This window comes from Oenanthe melanoleuca, chromosome 5, assembly GCF_029582105.1.
Source record: "Oenanthe melanoleuca isolate GR-GAL-2019-014 chromosome 5, OMel1.0, whole genome shotgun sequence".
NCBI lineage: Eukaryota > Metazoa > Chordata > Aves > Passeriformes > Muscicapidae > Oenanthe > Oenanthe melanoleuca.
In genome coordinates this window covers 49,130,978-49,154,379 of record NC_079339.1, presented here as the reverse complement: position 1 = coordinate 49,154,379, position 23,402 = coordinate 49,130,978, and the positions used below count along the sequence as shown (strand labels likewise).

The following is a 23,402-nucleotide window of genomic DNA, read 5'->3' as shown; positions in this document are numbered from 1 at the left end:
ATGCTGCTTCTAATCAAGTAGAACTTTCTCCCAGTCTCTGAAAGCTGCTCAGCCATACTTTAACATAGAGCTATAGAAGCATCTCAACATCTGTAGCAAGGAGAAATCTCTCAAATCCCCCACCTTTTCCCAAGCAGTGCTCAGAATAATGATCAGGTAATCAGATCCATTGAAGGCAGAAAATAGTCTAATAATTACTTTCTTGGCCTCCAATTTTTCTAACATCTGTTTTTCCTGCTGTGTTTCATATTTCTAACCCCTTTTAAAAGAAGAAAGTCCTCATTTTAACCACCATTTCTGAGCATGTCATTAATAATGTCCCACTAACAGACACCACGATAAATACAAATAATTTAATACACACTATTCAGGATCAATTTTTAATCTCATTAACTACATTACCTTTTCTGTTTCCCATTTAAATGTCTGCTTTAACTGTCTGTTCTCTTTCTTTTAATCCAATCATATTAAATCCCGAAAATAAAGATTTTTATTTTTATTTCTTAACTCAGTCAGTGCTGGACAGGTGATACCCTTCCATCTAAGCAGACTCATGCAGTAATACACTTGAAAGACATGCAGGACTGTTCAGTCCCCTCTAGGAATAACCACCTGGAGTAACTCTAATGGGTCCTTCAGCAGGACTTGAAGATGGAGCTGTTTGTACTTCTGATCCTTGTGGCAGGAGGAAGAAGGGAAAAGATCAGATAAAGAGAGTTGGGGAAATATGAGGAGACAGACTGCTGAGAGACAGAAGAGAAGGGGACCTTGCTGGTTAGAAAGAAAACAAGTGAGGTTTTTTTGGTGTTGTGTTAATCTAGTTGTCCTGGGTCAAATCCAGTGGAGGCTGGCCAGCTTCCATTAGCTAAGCAGCCAGCCCACTGCTGTTCCACTTGGGGATTGTTGTCTCATTTCTAGAGACACCTGCTGGGGCTCTCTGCTGCCGTGGCCAAGCATTGCACACAACTGAAAATATGCTTTGTTTATTCAATGGAACCTCAGCAGACTGAGGAGCTTGTGGACCACTGTCAACAACAGTGAATCTGTTTACCCAGAAAACAGGTGCAATGGAAGCAAGGGCTCTGTCCTCCCTCAGCACACAGCAGGACACTGGCAGCAGAAGGGAAAAACCCACAGGATAAGAGAAGTCTGAAGGATCAATAAGGCCAAGATGGAGATATTTCAATCTCCCCTCCCCAGCCCCTTTTTATCCCAGAGGATGAGATCCCACATTCACTCCTGACTGCAAGATAAGATGATGCTCTTTGGCATTAAGATCTTGCTAAATGTAACATTTTCAGGACATTTCCCAGTGCAGTTTTCTCCTTCTGGACCACATCCCAGCATTTTTCCTGCCCCACAGTCCCACACTCCAGCCATGATGATGACTGGTCACACATCAGCTGCAACTGTGGGATCCCAAGCTGTGAGAAGCCTGTAACATGCTGTCCAGAGCATGAGTCACTTGTTCCCCATGCAGGCTCACACAAGGGGACAGTCCAGCCTTCGATCCTCTCTTTAACCACTGCATTCACTCACTGAGGTTTGGAGATGGCCATCACTTCCACAGGCAGGCAGCACACCTCTCTCTGAGATCTGTCTGGCAGACAGATGATGTGTTTGGGAGGAAAGGGAAGGAGCAAGAAATCTCATCTTGCAAAGAAGATTGTGCGACTGAAGTTCATTCCTCCACCATAAGCATTTGGAGAGAAACGTGAGCCCGCAGATTCCACGTCTGGTCCTCTTTAGACAAAAAACCAAAGAGATCCCAGGAGCAAAGTGCCATGGCTGGCAAATGAGGATAAAAGTTCCAGGAAGAAAGAAGAGAGGCTTCTTGTGTGTCCAAATCTAATACCCACAGGACTCTGAAACACACTAGAGCAAAAGCCTGAATGGGCGTTTAAACAAACTGTTGCCATCTAGTACATTGAACAAATCTAATCAGAAGTAACAAATGCTGCTAAAAGCCTGTTGCAATGGCATCAGGTAGAGCATTTAAGAGTCAATTTGCAACTATCAGTTACTTTCTTCCTTTGTGGATGTGTTTTGTTGATATTTCGTATCAGGTTCTGCTCCTGTCCCAATCCATGTTGACTTCAGTTTGTGACCATAAAAACACCTGTCTGTCAGATCCCCTGCTTCCCAAGGGCAAAAGGGTAAGATTCACTGGTAAGAGGTGCTCAAATACAAATCTAATGGATGAAGTGTGAAATCTCAAAAATTAACAGCAAACAGGAGAATTTTCTGGCAAGTCAAGACATCTTTATCTGCACTGCTGCTGTGCCTCATGAGGGCATTTGCAGGCAGAACTCTGTAGTGGTAATAATACTTTTAAGCACAAAGATGCACAGGAAATGTCAGGCACACATTTGGATGTTTCTACAGTTAAGGATGTGACACAGAGCCTGCTGAAGCCAGGGAGTCTGAGAGCAGTTTTAGAAATGAAAATTTAGGTATTTTGTAGGAAAAAAATAAGGTAAAAAAAAAAAAAGATGGAGATATTTGTGATCCATGACTGAATACAGCTAAATATAGCTAAAGAGGATGGCTTTTCCTAATTATGTTTATCAGGAGAATCTTTTTGATTTAAACACTTGCATTGCTGTAACAATGTTATCTAATTTTGGCAGAGCAGAATGGAGTAGACTGACTAAAATTAGGTTTGCAAACATGCACTAAGAGATATAAGGCTTCACATGACTCATCTACATTTCTACTAACCGCCTCCTGATAGACTAATGGAGGGATCCTCAGCAAGGGATCCTCAGAAAGGATGATAATTTTCTCAATAAAGGCAGAAGATTTAAAGTAACCATTTAATGAGCAATAAGAAGATACTGCATTTGCCCCAAGGCAGCACATTCATTTTCAGGATGTCTAGCAATAGAAAACCTCTTACATAGAGAAAGTACTTCTAAATATTTTCCTGAAAAGGTAGTTAAATCTGAATGAATGTATTAAAACCTGTATATCTTTGCCTCCTGCCACAGATGGGCTTTGTTGGGAAGTCACATTATAAAACTGTGACATGGAAATACAGATGTAACTTTGTCCAGGAGGAGTCACTCAGAAGAAAAACATCTGAGTAGAAGCTGTTTCCAAAATAAGTGTTACAACCTCAGTAGGTTTATACTCCAGGGTCCACCTATCTCCATTTTTTAGACAGTGAATCTTTTTGCCCAAGAGACCCCAGTGTTATCACCACACTAGGAAGAAACCCAGGTCTTCTCAGGTCCTGCTCCCAATCCATCCACCACATCCCACCACCTCCTTTCTGAAGCCCATCCTCACTCTGGGTCTCCAGAACAGTGGTAGGAATAAAACTAAATCTGACAGTGTTCTGCACTGAAATGGTGAAATTGCTGAGCTCAATGCTTTCTGTCTTCATCCTTGCAGCTCAGAGAAGAGCTCCTACATGCCATCCATGCCTCATGTCCTCTAAAGGCTGGGAAGACACAGCACTGCTAGAACAAGGCTCTTCTCAATGCCTCCAAACCATGCAAGCAGGCAGCAGGGTCACACCCTGGGGGCCCCTGTGATGATGAATTCTAGAAAATGAAAGCAGTTAATCAAAAGAACACTGGGTGACACACGTTGGTACAGGAAAGACAAATTGTTTCACTGACAAGGATGGCAGAAGGACAAACACTGTGCCTCTCCTGTGAACAAGAGCTGTGACTTCAAGTGCGTGCAACTCAGTCAGAATTATCGTGGCACTAATAAACTGGGATCAGGCCAACACAGAGGCTCAGCTGAGCTGAGTGCTATCTGACCAGATGAGCTGCACAGTCCCTGCACCACCCCTGCTGCCAGGAAGCATCAGACAACAGCCTATGATACACAGGCAACCCCTGCCAGCCCCACTGGCAGCTGCAGAGGGCTGACTAACACTCTGTCAGTGACAGATCGCTGATGGGCAGGGCAGGTAGGCAGGAACTGCAGCCCTGGGGCTAAAACTGCTGAACTGCAGTTGGAGCAGCTCAGGGAAGGATATAAAATGATTGCACCAAGGGAGGAAGCCTTGGAAGCTATGGAAGAGGGCAGAGGGGTTTGTACTTTCAGTCATAAACTAAACTTCTGCTACCACTTACCTACCTCCCTTCTATTCCTGGCTGGACTCCTGCAGCTTTATTCCAGAAATGGCTTCAAATTGGGCATCCAGCAGATGGAATGAGAAAATTCCCACAATTTCTTGTTTTACCACACTCCCATACATTCAACTGCTTTGGTCCTCTCTCTCCCCTCAGGCTCTTGGGTCTCTCCTGTGAGGAGCTCCCACCTTGGGAACCAGGCAATACAGAACTGCCCTGGTCTCTGCATGGCCAGGGTGGGCAATGAAGAGCTTCTGATGCTGGAGGCTGCCCTAGAGAACAGGCCTGTGTAAAGCAGGAGCCTTGTGATTAGTTACTGTTTAACTGATGTAATTGGTGTAATTGAAGGCACCATGCCTCATTTCATTGCAGGAAAAATAAATAGTCACATCTTGTTCTCTCCCACCTTATACCCAGAAATGTAATGGCACCAAGATTTTGACTGGGAATAGCTCCATTTTCTCTGCAAGCAAAAAGTCAAGGAACTTTGTACTTTTAAAAATGAAAACTGAGATTAGACCTGACATTCAGAAGCTTCCAAAACTGGCAGGCCCTAGGGCCAGGGACTTTGCAGTCCTGAGAGGGCAGCTGTGCAAATTCAAAGAAATGAAGTGCAAGGAAATTGCATAAGTTGACCTCCTCTTCTGGAGCAGGGAGAGAAAGCCCAACACTTCCATGCTTCACTGGGCAGGCATTCATGAAGATGAGTAAAATATTTTGATCAAAAGCTGTCTCCACAAGGAAACTCACTAAGGCAGCTGGAATCCATCCCAGCTTAAAATTCAACTCTGCTGGTCCCCATAGAAGAGCAGGACCCTGACACCAGCATGTTACCTTCAGCTTTCTTTCCTGATATGACTTCACAACACTTATGTCTGCAGATGAATGAAGCCTCTTTGCACAGCCACTGTCATTGCACTTGCAGACTCAGGCAGCAAACTCACAGAGTGGAATTGAGTCCAGCAAGCCACTGAATGCATCTTTTCTGTCTTAGGGAACTGCAACACAGCATTTTCTGCCAGAAAGAAGGCTCAGTTGTTCAGCACCTTTTGAACACATGCTTCCAGATGAAAAATATCTGCCACTGTAATTAAGGGTAGGGTGCTTAACTAAATATTTCTTTTGTCAGCCATTCATTCTAAAATGCGACTTTGTTGCCACATTATGCCATTTCAATATTGGATTGCCCTCAACCAGAACATCTGTGTACTTCACCAGCTGCTTTAAACAACTGCCTTCTTTAAAACTAAGTGAAACAGATTATGCATTTTATTATAGTCAGATTTCACTGTGAAGTTCATTGTCTGATGTGCCACAGTTGCCAATAAAAGAATTATCAATTCACTTTCAAATTAAACAAAAAACTAAAACTCAAACCTCTCTTACTAAAGGGACGGCAACTGCCACTTTATAACTGCGACAAAGATGTTAGCACAGGAAGATTTAACATTATTTACATATTCATCTGCTCAATATTTGCTAAGACATTTGGAAGCATGCCCCAGGAAACACACAGGTTCAGCCACTCTGCAGCTGGCAATACCAGGGAAGAAGAGATCATCTCCTGGGACATGTAGATAATTGTAGCCTTTAGTTCAACATAGGCTTGGTTGGAATATTGGCTCAGGATATTCATGTGCACTTTCCAGTGCAGTGCAGTATCTCTCAGAGTAGTGACATGCAAAAGCTTAGTCAGATGTAAGAAGGGATATGGGATTTCTTGTCCCAAAGCTCAGCTTTTAAAGCAAAAAGTTATCAGTTATTCTTGTGATGAAGAATTAAAATATAGACTGGATACAAAGGACACATCTGCCCAAGTTTTCAGAAAGCATGAACCATGTTTAATGTCCATCCTTACTCCTTGTTATTTCAATGGTCAATGAATTATAATCCAGATCCAGTGCAGGAAAAAAGTAGTACTGCATGAAGAACATCCCCAGCTACTGTACAAAAAGCACAAGAGTTTGAGACTTTGACAAGATCATGTAAACAGGAGCACAGGGATTATTTCTTGAAGGGAATTTCCTTATTAGTGTTTGCAAACTACTGCACCAGAGAAACCAGGCTGGTCTAGGATGACATTTAAAACAAAGCACTTCATAAAAACAAGTAGTTTCAGGCAAATGGCAGCTATTCCAGCTTCATTAACTAATTGATTCAAAGCATAAAGATAGTAAGACCCAAATGAGATGACAAAACTTACACATTGTCAGTGTAAGTCACAGAACCTCAGATACACTTTGAAATACCCACTTTTGTGTTTCAGGTGTTCAACACACCAGGAACCTGCAATTCTCTCCACAACTTCTCCAGCATCCCAAAGGGTAGATAGGTATAACATGAAGGAAGTTATTCTCAGTTTTCTTCTTCTGGATGGGCTTTACTATCCAGAAACAGGTAGTTCTTTGGACTTTTAAATACATCTTTCCCTTGGAAAGCTCCATGACATCTCAGCACAGAATTTCAGTGGTTTAGATGCTATTACATATACATAATTGACCCAAAGCACAACCAAAATCACAGGGCACATCTTACAACTTAACACAGAGGGAGGGATTTTATAAACAGCCTGTATGGATACACAGGAGCACATTAACCTAAGAATACTGATGCAGTAGTGCTTTGGGTACCCCTGTAGAAGTGGTCTTCAGATGGCTGTGTAAGCATCACAGGGACTGCATCCCAAATACATTTCAAGGAGAATTTAAAGTAAACTGAAAGAAAAAGAAAAAGAAAAAGAAAAAGAAAAAGAAAAAGAAAAAGAAAAAGAAAAAGAAAAAGAAAAAGAAAAAGAAAAAGAAAAAGAAAAAGAAAAAGAAAAAGAAAAAGAAAAAGAAAAAGAAAAAGAAAAAGAAAAAGAAAAAGAAAAAAGAACATCCCAGTGAACAGAAGCCCTAAAATGCTCCCTATAAGAGGGAAGTAGGTGATCTTGTTGGAAGAGGTGCTTGTACCCCAATCAGAAGTCAAGTTCTGTCTTGAATAACATCATGTTTTACAAGAGAGTTTATTTACTCCATTTCCTGCAATAAAGAGATGTATTCAAGCAATAAACTGAATTCAAAGCTGTGGTCTCACCCAAATCAATGAGACAGCACCTGGGTCATTCCTGTTTGTACTCCAAAACTGTAATTAAATCTAATGGACATTAAAACATGGGCCAGAAGCTAAGTAAAGAAGATAAACTGAAAAGTGACATGTGCAAAGCCCCAGTACAAAAAAGATAAACTCCTGCAAGCCACAGTTTGAGCCAGACAAAATATTAGAGCATCTTACACTCTTCTGAGTTCTGCTTCACCTTGTTCAATCCAGACAACCTCTAAGTGTTAGTTGTTCATTTGGACTCCCTTAAAATCAGAAGAAATAAAAGTGTTTCTAGAGCATGTTTCATCTACTCTAAAGTAGGTGGCTAAAACAGGTCAGATGAATCATGCTGGCAGCAGTTTTTTCTCTCCATTGATTACACAAGGAGCCTACAGGGACCAGGATGGATGCAGACATTCAGAGTTAGGAGAAATGAAGCTCATCCCAGACACCTGCACAACTACTAATCCTCTCATGGCTGAAAGTGGGACTAATTTCCACTGCAGAAAAAAGACAAAAGTAGAAGAAAACCAGCTTTCTGAAGAGTGATCTCAAATGTGAGCTCCCAACATGGCAAGGTCTTTCAATTTCAAACATCTGAATTAAAGCCCATGGGTTGAAAGAGTCTGAGCCTGTTCCCTATTCCCAACACTACATCTAATCTGGAATGTGACCTTTGGTATTTTATCTAACCTTACTTTTCCTACTAACAGCAAAGTAGGGATAATTTTAATGACTCTGCCAGAACACTGAGTTACTTGATGAACATCTTTAAAATGTTCTGGGATTTCCATGTTCCCCATCAAAACAGTGATACTATTAACTATTATATGAACACTATGATTATATGAACATTATGATTACCATTACAAAGACAGCATTTTCCTGATATTTACCTTTAAAACAGCTGATACTAAAATTCATGTGCTTTTCTTTGAAAAGTCCTCAGTCACATTCCCATGCCTATTTCTCTGGGATTTGTATCTTCTGATCTGACACTTTGCAGGTTTATCACCAAATTCCCTTTTCCTGTTGCCTGTTAAAATCATGTACTGATGAAAAAAAAAATATTCTTTGCTTTCTGCCTGAATATGTCTGTATATAAATAGATCTCTCTATATTCATAAAAGCCCACACATTCTGTCATTAAGTGCAGCAGACAAATAGATTTGAATTGCAGTAGTGTAAATAAACATGCAGCCTTTCCCCAAATCCATTGGACAGATATAAATAAGTCCTGTCTCAAAGCTGCACTTGAATCACTGTACACAGTAACTTGGGATAGAAATCAAAACAAACTGTCATTGTCTCCATTCTCACAACCCCAGCAGGGAAAGTTCAAGGAAAGTGCTCACATAACACAAACTTTCATTTACAGAACAATGTAGAAACACACATATAAAAATATCTAAGTATGTTTATGCACATATACACATACACAGTCATGTTCCAGAGGGAAGGCATCCTCGGAAAAGGGAGACCCATAGCAAGCCAAGCAGCTTGGATCTCACTCATCAGTGCCACTCCCAGGATTTAGGACACTCTGTATCTCAGTTTTTCAGCCTTTAACAGCTGCTTTGGGGACAGCCCCCCATGTCCATGGGCACACAGGTACCATGTCTGGCAGCATCCGCACTAAATCCAGCATTAAAGCAAATCCTCAGCTCTATGGCACTACTGCTACTGCCAGATCTGATCCCCCCTTGAATTTACAGTGCTTTTGGACTTCAGACTAGACATGCATGCTGGTCATCAGCTAAGGAAACCCAGATGACTCCTCCAGCCCGAGTTCCTGGGTGGGTGGCTCCCTGTGATGCACATTTCTGGGGCTGCAGGGAGAGGTGCAATTCCAGCTAACTCAGTGCCCACCAGCTCTGTCCCCACTTGCCTTGGCTTGCTTGAACACCAAAGTAAAACTCAAACTGACAAGCAACACCTGTCCCCACAGCTATTTCCCACACCCAGCTACCTCTAATACTTGCTTCATTGCCTTCTTTAAAGTTTAATAAAGGTTTCACTGAGCACTCTTAGTCAAGCTTCTGACTCTCTTCCTTAGTGCTTCCATGACTGAGCTCAGACACCTGAAGTTTAAGTAATCTGCTCACAAAGAAAGCCCTGGAAATATGCTTTCTGCTCATCATCACCTTAAACCACAAGTGCAAATCTGCAGTATGGTGCATTTTTCCTATGTAGCAACACAATGGCATGGTTTTGCTTCCCTTGCACTGGATTTTCTCAACTCCTCTCCCAGATGGACTCAATATAAATCAGGATATATATCTCAAAATGCATTCTTTAAATTCAACTTCCTATTCATGGTACCCACCAAAAGGCTTGGTATCATCCTTTTGGAGTACAGAGAAACAACTAAAAGATGCTGCAGAGTTTATAGATTAGATATTTTAATTTAAACATGCGTAATTTACAAGCATTCAATCTGACTATAAAGATTTGAAAACCACATAAATTCTGAGAAAGCACCAGAAACTTTACTTTGGTGAAGCAGGGCCAGCTGAGTGCTGTACTTGGCTCACAACACATACATAAAGGGGAAGCTGGTGGGGTAAAGCCCCAAGAACTGAGATTGCAGCAGGCTCTTGGAGTTTGGTGGGACCCCAAAGGTATCAATCCCTGTGTGTGAGGCTCTCATCCCCACCACTGCCAGGCCAGGCAGACCAACCTCAGACACTTCAGACAGAACAAACCAAAAAAGCAAAGGAAAACACGTTCCAGACCTCAAGAGCCAATTCTGCATCTCCAGGGAAAACCCTGTGTGACCCCTTGCTTTCCCCTCACCCACACTCAGGAGCAGCCAGCTGAAATCCCCAGTTTGGCAGGTCATCCTGATGCAGAGCTGGAGCACACCAGTGCCTGGGGCTCAAAGGAACGTGGGAAGCTGCAGGGGCTGAGCTCACACCCACACCCAATGCCTGAGCACTTGCAGGCACAGATGTGACCCTTTCTGGGGAGAGAAAATTGCATCTGAAAGGAGCAGAGGTGATGCCAAGTGCACTGTGTCCCCTCTGAACAAACCTCCACTTCCTAAATCTTGATGCCAGGAAATCACATTGTATTTCAGGATTGATTTTTCCCTTACTTTGACCTTCAAAACTAGGATATTGTTACATCTTGGTCAGGATTCTCTGCAATAAATCAGACATTGTTTTCATGTCAAATTACTGAGATGCCTTATATGGGCTCTACCCTGTGGATACTTCATTTTCACCTTCTTCTTTAAGAACACGTTTTCTTTCTTCTCCTTTTCACACTGAACTTTATAAAGAATCTAAATAAATGCCTATCTTTGTTTAATGAGCTTGTGCTGTCTGAGAGAGCTTTGAAAATACCATTGGTTATATGCAGAAGGTAAAAATTACCATAGGGGAGCTACTGACATGAGTGCATTACCTCTTATTAGTAGTAATAATATTGCCTAACAAACCAGTACAGTCTTTGAAGTGTCATCCTCAAGCTTTGAGATTGATCCTTTTCCAAAAGTGGTGGTGGATTTTCTCCCATCTTTTGTATTACTGTTACTTAGAACTCCTAAATATTTCACTGTTTCTCTTGCAACAGAATTGTCCCAGTACCATAACAGGGCCAGCCCAGCTGCACCATAGAGCACAGTGTCAGGGTCAAAATGCCTGCTCCCCCCATTCTGCAATACACACAGACAAGCTTAGAATCACATTTTCCACACTCTTCCTCACTGAAAAACAAACAGAAACTTTCAAATAATTCAAATACTCCACATCAATGTGAGCCTTTAAAGACAAAGGCCAATTTTCTACATAAATAGCATCCAGCTGGTCTTCCTCCCTGGAATAATCAGAGCTGATACACGCTCTTGTGAAAATCTGATCCGTGTAAAATGAATTTTTCTTCATTTTTGAAATATGGTTCTTAGATTTCCATTCCCCAATTAAAACAAGAATGTGACTTTGATCTCAAATGATTTGCAGTGCATGTCAAAAAGAGTCTTATCTGTTACTTCCATTTTAATGTCACTTTATAAGAAACAGCCCCTTGCCAAACAGCAGCCAAGCTGTGATGGCTGGGCAGAACAGTGTTAACTACATGAAATGGCATCAAAAAGTGCTGTCTCATGAAGCAAAGACAATATGTGGAGGCAAAGCTGGCAGGAATACTTCTTTTATTATAACAATTCTTTAAGTCAGAAGAAAGAATGAGCTTTTTTTATATAAAACCCTCCTTCAGTCTGAAAAGTTTCAATCATCTCTTCCCTAAATTTTTACCTGTCTTTTTCTCCTTTCATTTCATTTCAGCCTGTTTTTTTTCCCCTGTCTCCATCCTTCCTGTGGACAAATTTAATGGGAAGTTAGTCTGAGGCTTTGCACCACAAGGATTAAAATGGATCATAGGAAGAAGCCTCCATATCCTGTATCTACGTTTTGAATAGCAGAAATAACAAGACCAGCAATTTTATCCATTTGGTCTTGTTGCACAAGAAAAGGCAAGAGGGAATTCAGACCTCCACACTGTTCTGTAGCTGAAAATATGGACAGGGACAGAGATAATGAGCATCTCTGGGAGACACCAGGATATTGAAACCAAGCATCCACCCCTAAGAAGCAGGCACTACAGGTAGGAAACAGTGGGCAGCTGTTTTCCATGAAAGTTCAGAAGAAACATTTCACATCTTTAGAGATTTCATACTAAGGCTTAGGAAACATAGGAGTGAGAATTACTTGCTCTAATGGATGCCCATAGGTGGATTTAAAAATTATCATAAATTCTGTTCTTTAAAGAAGCCATCTGTACTCGTGTTTGTTTTCATTTTAAAGACTGACATCAATTTCCATGTGTCTTGATAACTACCTTCAGTTCTTAAAAATGTGTCTGGATTCTCATTAAACAACAGCAAGACACTCCTTGTTTGTAAATGTTACCACAAGGTTGGTTAAAAAAAACGGAGAGGGGCTAAACAAATTTTGGAGATGAGAGAGTTAAAAAAAGGGAGAAAGGGATAAACATGTTTTGGAGATGAGAGAGACAAGATAAAAATGCAAAAACAGGTTATCATGCCTAGAAGGCAAAGGGAACAGAGAGGAAATTCCTTGGGTTAGGAAATGAATTACACTGCAGATCTCAGGTAGCTGAACCAAGCCTTTGGCACCAGGGAGACTGGTGCTCTGTAGGGTTTACAGTCCCACAGGAGAAAAGGAGGGAACACTCTTCCACAGATAGTCCCTTGTTTTAGGCACTAAATACACACCACAGACAATTTACACTGTTCTAACTGCGCTGGAAATTACCTCCTAACATAGACAATGGAGCTCCTTCAATCCAGTGAATATCCTGGAATAAATCTCCTTTCATATTTATATTTGGAATAATTATATGCCCAAGCATCAGAATTTTTCCCCCTTAAAACCTGGCCAAACCTGATTCCACCACCTCTAACAAAGAGTCTCTATCTATTTTTCCTCTTCAGTAGGAATATTTCAACATAGCCACTACAAGAATAGTATGTGCTTATCTTCATTTCCAGCAACAGCATTCTCACATTACTTTCTTAGAAGCATTTCTCTCCTTCTCTTCAAATGTCTCTGTGCTAAACCACTGAAATATGTGGCAACTGCAGTGTCAGTAGTCACAGGGAAAAATATGTCAGCAAAAACATTTGATTCAATCTGCTGTTTAAGGAAGCAACATTTCCTCAGGGTGTATGCCTTGTGTGGATAAATAACAACTGTCCAAAATCCAAGGATCAAAAATCAATTTCCAATATCAAAAAGCAGACTTGAGGCAATCAGCTTCAGCAAAAGAAAAATGCAAAACTAGTTCCTTTTCCTCCTTTTTTAATTATGTACAAGTTTGTTTTGGGAAAAAAATATAAAATTTAGTCTCTCAGTCACAAAATGAAGGGTGAAGGATTATGAAAATGATATTATAGATTTTATTGGGACCGTAATTTGCCCCCCAGGCTTGTGCATTTTCTCTGATGAGATCATATGGAATATTCACATTTGCATATTGATCAACTAGACTTGCCAATTCCTGCAGAGAATCAAATACTTCTGTCTCAGCAATGTGTTTCCATCAATTTTTGCTTTCAGCTCTGAGGCTCCATCATAAGAAGGACATCAGCCTCTTGGAGTGAGTCCAGGGGAGGCCATGAAGATATCTGAGAGTTGGAGCACCTCTGCTGCAAAGGGGGCTGGAACTAGATGGTCTTTAAGGTCCCTTCCAGCCCAAACCATTCCATGACTCTGGATTTGCCTGTATCCATGTAAGGACAAAAGACAGGAACACAGGCAGCTGGTTCCTGGTGGACACACTGAGCAAGCAGAGACTTGGCCAGCCTGCAGCTTCCAGGTTTACATATTTGTGGTTATTTATTAAGCACCTACAGGATATTTTGAACATGATATATAATTGGAGAGTTCAGCTATGCAGGCCACAAGATCCTGCAACTAATTATGGTCTGCCAAGATACCATCCTTGAATTTTCTCCTTTTTAAACTTGCTTTCTTCCTTTCATTTTAACACCTTTTGAATTCAGAAACAATTACTCCTCAAATTTTTTCCCCTCTGGTGAGAAAATATTCACTACACCATTTGGTATGTTTTTCACTAGCTGCTCCATCTAACCTGGAAGGTCAGAGTCACCAGCTTGGAACAACAATTTGTTCCACTTCTCCATAGTGCTGCAATCCCATTACCCCTCTATACAAAAGCTACACTCCTATAGCAACTTGAAATAGTCTTTTGACAACTCTCCTGATGCTTCCTACTCATCAATATGATCATAGTTCTTGCAGCAAGGAACAGGAATCCTATTGTCATAGAACCATAGAATGGTTTTGGTTGGGAGGGACCTTAAAGATCATTTAGTTCCAACCTCCCTGCTTTGGACACCTTCCATGTTCTTGGGATTGCCCAGAAGCAGGTACAGGACCTTGCATTTGGCCTTGCTGACCCTCATGAGGTTCACATGGACCCATCTCTCAGTCTGCCAAGGTTCCTTCCCTGCAGTGAGCTGACTGCACCACACAGCTTGGTGTCACTGGCAAAGCTGCTGAGAGTGTGCTCAACCCCACGGATGCTGGAAAGGCTGACCTGGAACACAGACCACTGTCCATGTGCCAACAAATATGTCAACAGTGCCAGTGCCAATAGTGACCCCTGGGAGTGCCACACATCACTCAGCACTGGTGTCCACTCTCACATCAAGCTGTTGACCACAGCTCTATGAGTGTGACCATCCAGCCAGCTCCTCATCCCTCGAGTTGTGCATCTGTCCAATCCATGCCTCTCCAGTTTAGAGCCAAGGGTGTTGTGCAGGACAGTGTCAAACATTTGGCACAAATCCAGGCAGATGATGACAGTCTTTTCCCTTATCCTTCCACACTGTGACCTCACTGCACAAGGCTTCCATATCTGTCAGGGACAATTCACCCTTAGTGAAGCCACGCTGGTGAGAGCCAGCCAGCTTCCTAAAGCTGCTTGACTATTCAAACTGCAGTGTCACTTCTGGAGATCTGGATTATTTAAAAGGTCTCCTTCTCAGGAATTTTCAGCAGGAAAAGCTACTGGAGACAGGCCTGCATCCCTCCGTAGCACCAGCCTTTTGTCCCTTTGATAAATCATCTTACTGTTCGTTGGGTAAGGAGGAAGGAGAAGTCTTGCCTTGTACTGTAATATCTGTCTTTACAAAATGATCATGCTTGTCCTTTATACAGTTCTTTAATAAACATGCCAGGTACCCTGGAGATACCTAAACTGTCAGCAGTGAAATTACAGAATCATATCTCATGTTAGACGAGAACCATAAGTATCTCTGAATCCAATAGCCTGCTCCTCAGAGGGCTACCAAAAACTAAACCATGACTAAGAGCATTGTCCAGGCACTCTTTGGACTCTGACAGGTTTAGTGCTGTCACTACTTCTCTGGGGAACTGTTCCAGCAACCCACCACCCTCTCAGTGAAGAATGTTTTCCAGAAGTCCAGTGTGAACTTCCCCTGATGCAGTTTCATTCCATTTCCTTGTGTCCTTCTGTTGGTCACCAGAGAGAGGAGAATGCTGCACTCAAAGTCAGAGCAGGCATTTGATGGGCACCTGCCACCAGAATTCATTTCTGCAGAATCACGTTAGAACCAAAATTCTTCACTAATTTGGCATATCCAGGGTTTTTTTGCTTGGCAGCAGGAAAAGCAGCTTAAACATCAGAATTGCTGTGTGCTGGTCCAATTGTGCAGCTAAACTCAGCCATGAAATGCTTATAGGTACAATAAACTCAATGCCTTCATCTGCCCAAAGACACAGAGGGTCACCTGCTCCCAGAGGACATCCTCTAATGCTGCTGCAGCTTTGGGATCAGCAGGTGAGAGGCTCTCCATGCACCACGGCACCCAAACGCTCTACGTTCATCCTGAGCTTTGCTTTCTGCCCATGGGTGGGTTTCAGTTCCTCTGTGCAGAGCCAGCTCTCTTTGAGAGACTCATCTTCCTTCCTGTAGCATTCTCAGTTGTGCTCGTTGGATGAGGGAATAGAAGATGTAGTTAAAAATACTGCGATGCTGTGGTGGGCGGTGTAGCAGAAATAGACAGACACCAGCTCACTGCGAAGAATACCAAGTAATATCCCAGGAAGATAAAGGCATAGCAACAAAAGAAAAGAAAAAGCATTTGTGTTCTGCCACTAGACAGCTAAATCTGGGTGGAAGATAGCAAATGAGGAGCGCTGCTCGTGGCCAAGTGCACCATCCCCCTGATGGCTTCACGTGCAAAGTCATCTCACAGCAGGGTGGTCAGCAGCAGATCACAAAAGCACAGCTTATGGACAATCCTGCCTCCAATTATCACCCAAATGTGTGTGATCTTTGGGGTTTTATGAAAACTGCAGGAATCAGCAATAAAATGGGCCCAACCCATAGCTCACAGAAACCAGAAAGCCATATGGACTGAGAAGGGGCTTAGCTCCATTAACCCCTGCTTTAAAAGCAAAGTTTTTCAGGGGATATTAGGTTCTTTAAAAGAGGAATATAAACCAAGCTTGGCTGATACAAGAAGTTGTGAGATTATTCTATGGACTTACTCCCTATTTTTTCAGAGGCTTAAGCCTCTCTTCATCCAGCCAGTAACCACACAGGAAAGATTCCATCCCAAAGGGCTCTACAAATAAGTTTGTTCACAAACAGTACACCAGAGTCCCTTACAGCCTTTAAGTGAGACAATTCTTCAGAGAGGTCCAGCAGCTGCTTAACACTTCACAAAAATAACCTGGCACCATTTCACCAGGGAAGTGAAGATGGCTGCATCAAAATGAAATTGGGGGGAACTTGGGTGGCCTGATTGCAGGGATGCCTCTTGGCACAGGCTCAGGGTGCCACAGCCTGCAGCACCCACCTGGGGAGTCCTGCAGGTCTGTAAGGCCCAGTGTGGAGACAGAAAGGAAAAAGCAGAGTAACACACAGAGATGTCATGGCTGGGTCTGCATGAGCAGGCACCACTGGGCTCCCCAATTCTGGGGACACTTGGGTACCAAAGGATGTGGGTGAGGAGGATGGAAACATCCCTGCTGCTGCAACACACACATGAGCACCCACAGCAGGTTAAAGCCAAGGTGAGAGAGGAGTGTAAGCCTGTGTTTGGTGCACATGGAGAAAGGAACCTTTAAAAGAGAGTGGGGCAACCCACCAGGGGCCTTGGGCCAGAGAGGAGTGCCCTCTGCTGCTACAGCCTCTTTGCTTCCAGGAGCCCATGGCAGGGAGGCTTCCACCCCACTGCTCAACAGACCTCTTTTAATCTTTATCTTGCAAGATGCCATCAAAATCTAAAATAGCTACAGGCACAAGAATAATCATACCATTAAAAAAAACCCCACCAACATGCAGATGCAACCTCAACAAAACACCACGGAAATTCCTAATAAAATAAATGTCATTTAAATGCTGCTATACAGAAACACCAGCCCTAACAGAAAATTTAAAAGAAAATGTTTAGCAGTCTGCACATCAAATGTTAATACTATTTTCAAATCAAGTCTAAGAAAGGATGGCACATAATTTAATAAGCTTAATGGGTGTGTAATCAGCATTTGACCATTCCTGCCATAAAACTAGGTGTCTTTCTGCCCCAAGATGTCTAGAAAGCCACTGAAAGCTAAGGCTTTCAAAGCAGAATTAAAAAAACATCCTTTTTTTTCTCACTGTAGATTTATTGAGAATTTCACTCAATTAAGAATAGGACCCAACCAACTGGCAGAAATACAAACTCTGTGGGCACAGGCAGTGCCACAGTAAGTTTGGGGCCCATTTGCACCTTTATTTACTGCCAATAATCAGCAATGTCAAGATTCCAAGCATCTCCTGACAGCCCTGACAACAGCAGTTACACAGCATTATCTGGTCTTCCAGTAAAATCTTTCCCCTCAGACAGCATTCATGCTGCATTTCCCAACAGGAGGCACACACACAGTCAGCCTGGAGCTCCTCAGCCCCTGCAGCTGGAATCAGAACATTTTGGGGAGTGGGGGTGTCCTGTACCTGCTTTTGCCTCCCCTCACACACAGAACTGAGCAGCAAGTCACAAAATAATGGAAATTGCCAACATAATTGCCTAACAAAAGGCAGAAATAATGTTAAAAATACCTCATCTGAGGGTAGAAAGTTTAGTTTTAAGGTATTTGATAAAGAATGCTCACTGTGCGTAGAAAAAGAATCCATCATTTCCTCTAGTTACAATCCATCTTTTTGAATCAAAAAGAAAGGTATTTTTAAGATACATTATAATAACGATATACAGACGAACACATCTAGTTGCTGTTTCAACATTGTCAGCATTTTATCTGAACAATTTTACAACACAAGTTATGAGAACTGAACACATTAAGCAAAAATTTTTTTACAAAAAGTGAGACACTCCCTACCCCACAACTACTGACCAGAATTTTTTCAAGTCCCGAACTGCATAGGAAAATAATTGTCTGTTAGTGAGGGTAGAAATTCTTTTTCATATCTTCAAATATCTGTTGGGGTTTTAATAGACCTCAATACTTGCATAAGGATGGAGTTCTACTGGGGGTGGGGATGGAGGAGGAGAGGGGGCAGAGGCAATACTGAGCAGAACCGATATCAAATAAAAAGTGCTAATTTTATATTCTAATAATCACAGTTGCTCAAATGTTTGCAAACTACAAACCAACCCCAAAAAACTCAACAATATTCTTATTTTAAATGTAATTCATAAGGAATTCTGCAGCTACAAGGTTATGAAAAAGACATATATACTCTGCAGCAGCATAAAATATAATCCTATGTACAATCCAAGCATCAATTTTCTCTTCTCTATCACCATCAGTATTTTATCTTGAAGGAGCATCTGTCAGATTCTCCAGAACTAAAAATAGCAAAGACCCCTTTAAAGAGAACAGTTTCTGGTTTATATTTATAACTACCCTGTACTGGCTGTTTCTGGCTGCATGGCTATGAAATTTGTGCAAGATATAATCAATTACCCAGCTTTGCACTTCATCATGCAGTAAAGCCACCGTTACCTGCAACGAACCCTTCAAGCACTTCTCCCCATGCACAGGGTAGAGATTCTAAAATGCAATAAATATCTGCACATTGAAGAACTAACTGTAGAGCTGACTGACATTACACAGCAAAAACCTTGTGAGAACAAAAACCAAGCACACTGATGTATAAAACAGAGAGCCTACCTGAATTCTTCAAATGCATACATGGCCTAGCAACTACACAAATGCTCTGAAATTTAAAATAATCTTCTTAACGTGCAGAGGACCATTTAGTTTGTCAAACTGCAGCAAAATGCATAATGATGAGACAGTATATTTGGAATATTCTGAGGAGAAAGGGTATGCAGATACTGGCCTGCAGCCTACAGCTCAGCCAGCTGCTGACAAGCAGCAGCTAACAGGAAAAGGCGATAGAGTACCATGTGATCATTCCTGCAAGTCTGATTAATGCAGTATACTCCAAGAATACAGGCTGGTATCTTTATTATTCAAGCCAAATAAGTCAAATATGGTACACGACAGGCTTCACAGCTAAATTATCATTCACATGCTCCATCAAAATCAGCAAGCACAAGCGGAGGATAATAAAAAACTAAATGATATTGTAACCGAAGAGATTAATTAGGCCCATTCAAGCTGATTCTCTTACCTTGTAGTGATATTTTAGTCTGTTTTTATTCATCTAAACCATCAGTGATGGAACAAAAGACTGCATCCACAAACCTCCCCTTCCATGAATGCCAGAACATTTAAAGTAGTTTATCTGCTAGAAATCATTTCCTCTGTAGTCTATCCCCAACCACTTTAACTCCTTCAGCCCCGGGCTCATTGCCATAAACCCTATTTGCAGTGCCAGGCGAGCCTTTTAGGGTTTGCAGGGTTAACACCAAGGAATCGCAGCAGTGCAACTGAATGAAGTGGGATAAGAGCCAAAGGAGTCATGTCTGCGAGATCACAGAAGGGAGACAGCAATGAGGAAAGTTGAGCATTTCGTGGCATTGCAGTGTGCGGGCGAGGATGCTTCAGCTGCCTAGCAACAGCCACGCAATCTCCATGGCAACAGCGCAGCCGGCGCAGGGCGCAGAGTGCAGAGCATCCTCTGCGCGCCCAGGGGCGACACACGGGCACAGCACACTGTGCTGGCAGGGACACACCACACTGTGCCACTGCCACACCAAACTGTGCTGGCACTGCCACATCAAACTGTGCCACTGCCACATCACACTGTGCCACTGCCACACCACACTGTGCCACTGCCACACCACACTGTGCTGGCAGGGACACACCACACTGTGCCACTGCCACACCACACTGTGCCACTGCCACACCAAACTGTGCTGGCAGGGACACACTACACTGTGCCACTGCCACATCACACTGTGCTGGTAGGGACACACCACACTGTGCTGGAATGGACACACCACACTGTGCTGGTAGGGACACACCACACTGTGCTGGCAGGGACATAGCACACTGTGCCACTGCCACATCACACTGTGCCACTGCCACACCAAACTGTGCCACTGCCACACCAAACTGTGCCACTGCCACATCACACTGTGCCACTGCCACACCACACTGTGCCACTTCCACATCAAACTGTGCCACTGCCACATCACACTGTGCCACTGCCACACCACACTGTGCTGGCAGGGACACAGCACACTGTGCCACTGCCACACCACACTGTGCCACTGACACACTGCCCTGTGCCACCACGGTGTCTTGGTTTGAAGGACAGGTGTCTGCCAATAAAGGCAGAAGCTTCTCTTTGAAATGGAGAATATAAACCTCCCCCCTCCAAATTATTATTTTAATTTTGAAATTAAGGGGCTTTCAGGCAAAGATAGGGGAATTAGGAATAGACGTTCTTTACTAGGAAAATTAAAATAGAAATACAGTATTACAAAAGAACAATCCTAACCCTGACAGAGTCAGAATACAACTTGAAGGGAGTCAGTCAGGGTGTTGATAGCAATCCCACTAAATGGTGGCTAGTCTTCCTAGGAAGCAGAATGGGGCAGTGGGAGAACATGCTGTGACAGGGAGACAGCAAATTCAGAGTTACCTCTGGGGCTGCTCCTCACCTTGACTTGCCTCTTTTACTGCTAGGGCTGGTTTCTAGCACAAGGAAACACATGGAGGATTTTGGTTGGAGTCTGAAATATCCAAACCCAACTACAGCTCCTGAGGTTCACTGCTCTAGGGCAATGGCTGTCCCACAGAGCTGGGGGATTTGAAGGCTGAAAAGCATCCAAAGGGTACAGACTGCCACATCCCCCAGACACAGTGACTGGGGACAGGCCACGGTAACTGTGGCATCTGATCTCATGGCTCTGAAAAATATAGGGCTGGAATGAAAGGAAAAGGCACTCATGGCAAAAAACCCCTAGCTTTGGAAACAAAAAACAGAAAAAAAACCACATTTACTTGAGACATGGTGTTTTTAATGTAGTAGTGACCTTGGGTTTCACTTTATTTCCTTTAAACAAATGTGACAGTATTAAGTGACAATAAAGGCACGCTGTAGGAACACTAAAACACATGCAGTCACACCATCTGACAGAAATTAATTCTTCCACAAGCATCCAGCAAGAGGAGAGCTGCGAGGTAGGTGATTCTGGCTGCAGCCTAATAAAAGATTAGAATTGGCAGAGAGGAGAACAGTGCAACCATCAACAGAAGCTGCCTTCCATATTTAGGCTGAACTTCACTGCAAGTATGCTCACTGTACACAGCACCCAAGCAGCTGGGCACAGGAGAGATACCCCTGCAAGCAACTGTTCTGCTGCTGACTTTGAAGGAAATAGATTTACACCTTCAGAGCTAGCCAAGATCCCTCATGGGGGAAGGACAGACTTCTGAAGTTCTGTTTTCTTGCTCACCACAATCTTCCAATAACTTGAATCAAGTGGAAGAGGGCTGGTTTTCACTTGAAATGTGTTTGTTTTTCATGCTCTTTATCTAAAATAAAACCTTTCTAGAATTAAGAGCAAACATACTGCTTACCCTAAGCATTCTTCTTGAAACAAAGTTGGCAAAATCGCTATCTGGTCTTCCAACATTTGCAGTTTCTCAACAGCCACAATGCAAATAAATAGTCAGCTGTTCAAGTCAAGGCTTCTGTCATCAATGAGTTCACTGTGAAGCTCTAGAAAAGCAAACATCCTCCACAAAGTTTTCATATACAGTAGAGGCCAGCTGTTGAAAGGTTTCATTAGGATAACATTTTATCTTTTTTTTTTTTTCTTGGCCAGCACTTTCACAACAGCTGATAGCATTACAGACAAAAACAGCAGGACTTCTATCTTGTGATACAACCAATAGTCTCAATTCTGGTTAATTAATTACTAGGATTCCCATATTCAACAGTAAGATCTGAGACCATCATGTCCTGCTGTAGATATGAATGAGGCTCAGCATGAAATTTTACCAAACAGAAATCACAGGGGCTTCAGAAAGTCACATGAACACATGCAATGGCCAAATACATAAATAAATGCAAGGCTATAAGACCTCTTTATAACTTTTAGCAAAGACTTTAACTTCCTGTGTCCTGAGCCAGACTGAGAATCTTGAGAAGCAGAGAGAAATTATGTCAGAAACCAAAATCAGCAGTGCAATTTTTTACAAGAAGTTGTTTACTCCCTTCCTGGCAATATAACCAGTCCAGACATTTGATGACAAATGTCCCACACTTTACCAAAACTTGACATGAAATAAAAATGTACTAAACATTGGGTGAGACAATTAATGAAATGGGAACTGTGGGACCCAGACCCCACCTTCTGATCAGAGGCCAAAAAAATGTGATGTTGAGTGTCCCTCCCACTGAAGACAAGCAGTAGTTTTTGGGAAACAATTTGCAATTTTAATGCTGGGCTCTAACAAAGAGGTGAGACTGTAATAGAAGTGGTTATCCTTGATGAAAGCTTGTCAAAAAAGCAAAGGATGCAAAAGAAAGCCTGGAAATACAACAAACCAGAACAAGGCAGAGGGTACTGATGACATTTCTGGCTTTATCTAGAATTTCACTGCCATCCAAGGGCCTCATGCTGATACTCTGCTAAGAGCCTGGTTTCCTCAAGTGTAACATCTTGCATTATTGTATATTTTTAGTATCTCAGTGTATCAGTATTTGTCCTCCTGACCTGAGATTCCACCAAAGCCTTTGCCAGATGCTTGGTGACATTATCCAATCACAAACAGATTGAGATATTTTAATGAAGTAACTGCTTATTCTTGCTCAAGAAAGGAGGAAAGCCACGAACACAGTGGACTTCTGTCATTAAGCCTGCATTATTACTATGGTGAAATGATATTCAGACCACTCTAAAAAAAACCCTGCAACTGTGCTGAAAAATTCAGCATTCACTTCAATTCATGAGGAAGAAAACAGAAAGGAGAAGGGAAATGAGCCAACAAGAGCATATCTAATGAGTCTTCATTCACTGCAGCTCCAAAATTTCTGCACAGTGGAGAATGTGGCAATCACAGGCAGCATCCCAAAATAAGCTGAAAAATCTCCTTTCGACAGGATTGTCTCTAAGTTCAAAAGTCTTTCTTGGGCTTAAGAAAATAAAATGCAAAATGTTTATTGAAATAGAAAATGAATGGCTACCTTAGTTTGTTCAGGTACTGGGGAAATTGTAAAAATAATTGAGGTGCCCTTAAATTTACAGAATGAGGATGCATTCAGTATTGGAGTACTGAACTCAAAGCT

The 23,402-nt window shown here is 42.3% G+C and overlaps 1 protein-coding gene across 2 annotated transcripts in view; it reads right to left on the bottom strand.

Moving 5' to 3' along the window:
• The window catches only part of EVL (Enah/Vasp-like), a 137,003-nt gene that overhangs the window by 93,307 nt on the left and 20,294 nt on the right, over positions 1–23,402 (bottom strand). The window contains exon 1 of one of the 2 annotated variants that reach the window (XM_056493215.1): positions 18,863–19,084. The exons of the other annotated variant lie outside the window; for it this stretch is intronic. Coding sequence (XP_056349190.1) covers positions 18,863–18,885 — 23 coding nt within the window. The 5' untranslated portion in view covers positions 18,886–19,084. Of the gene's footprint in view, positions 1–18,862; positions 19,085–23,402 lie in introns of those variants that run through there. 2 annotated transcript variants of the gene reach the window in all.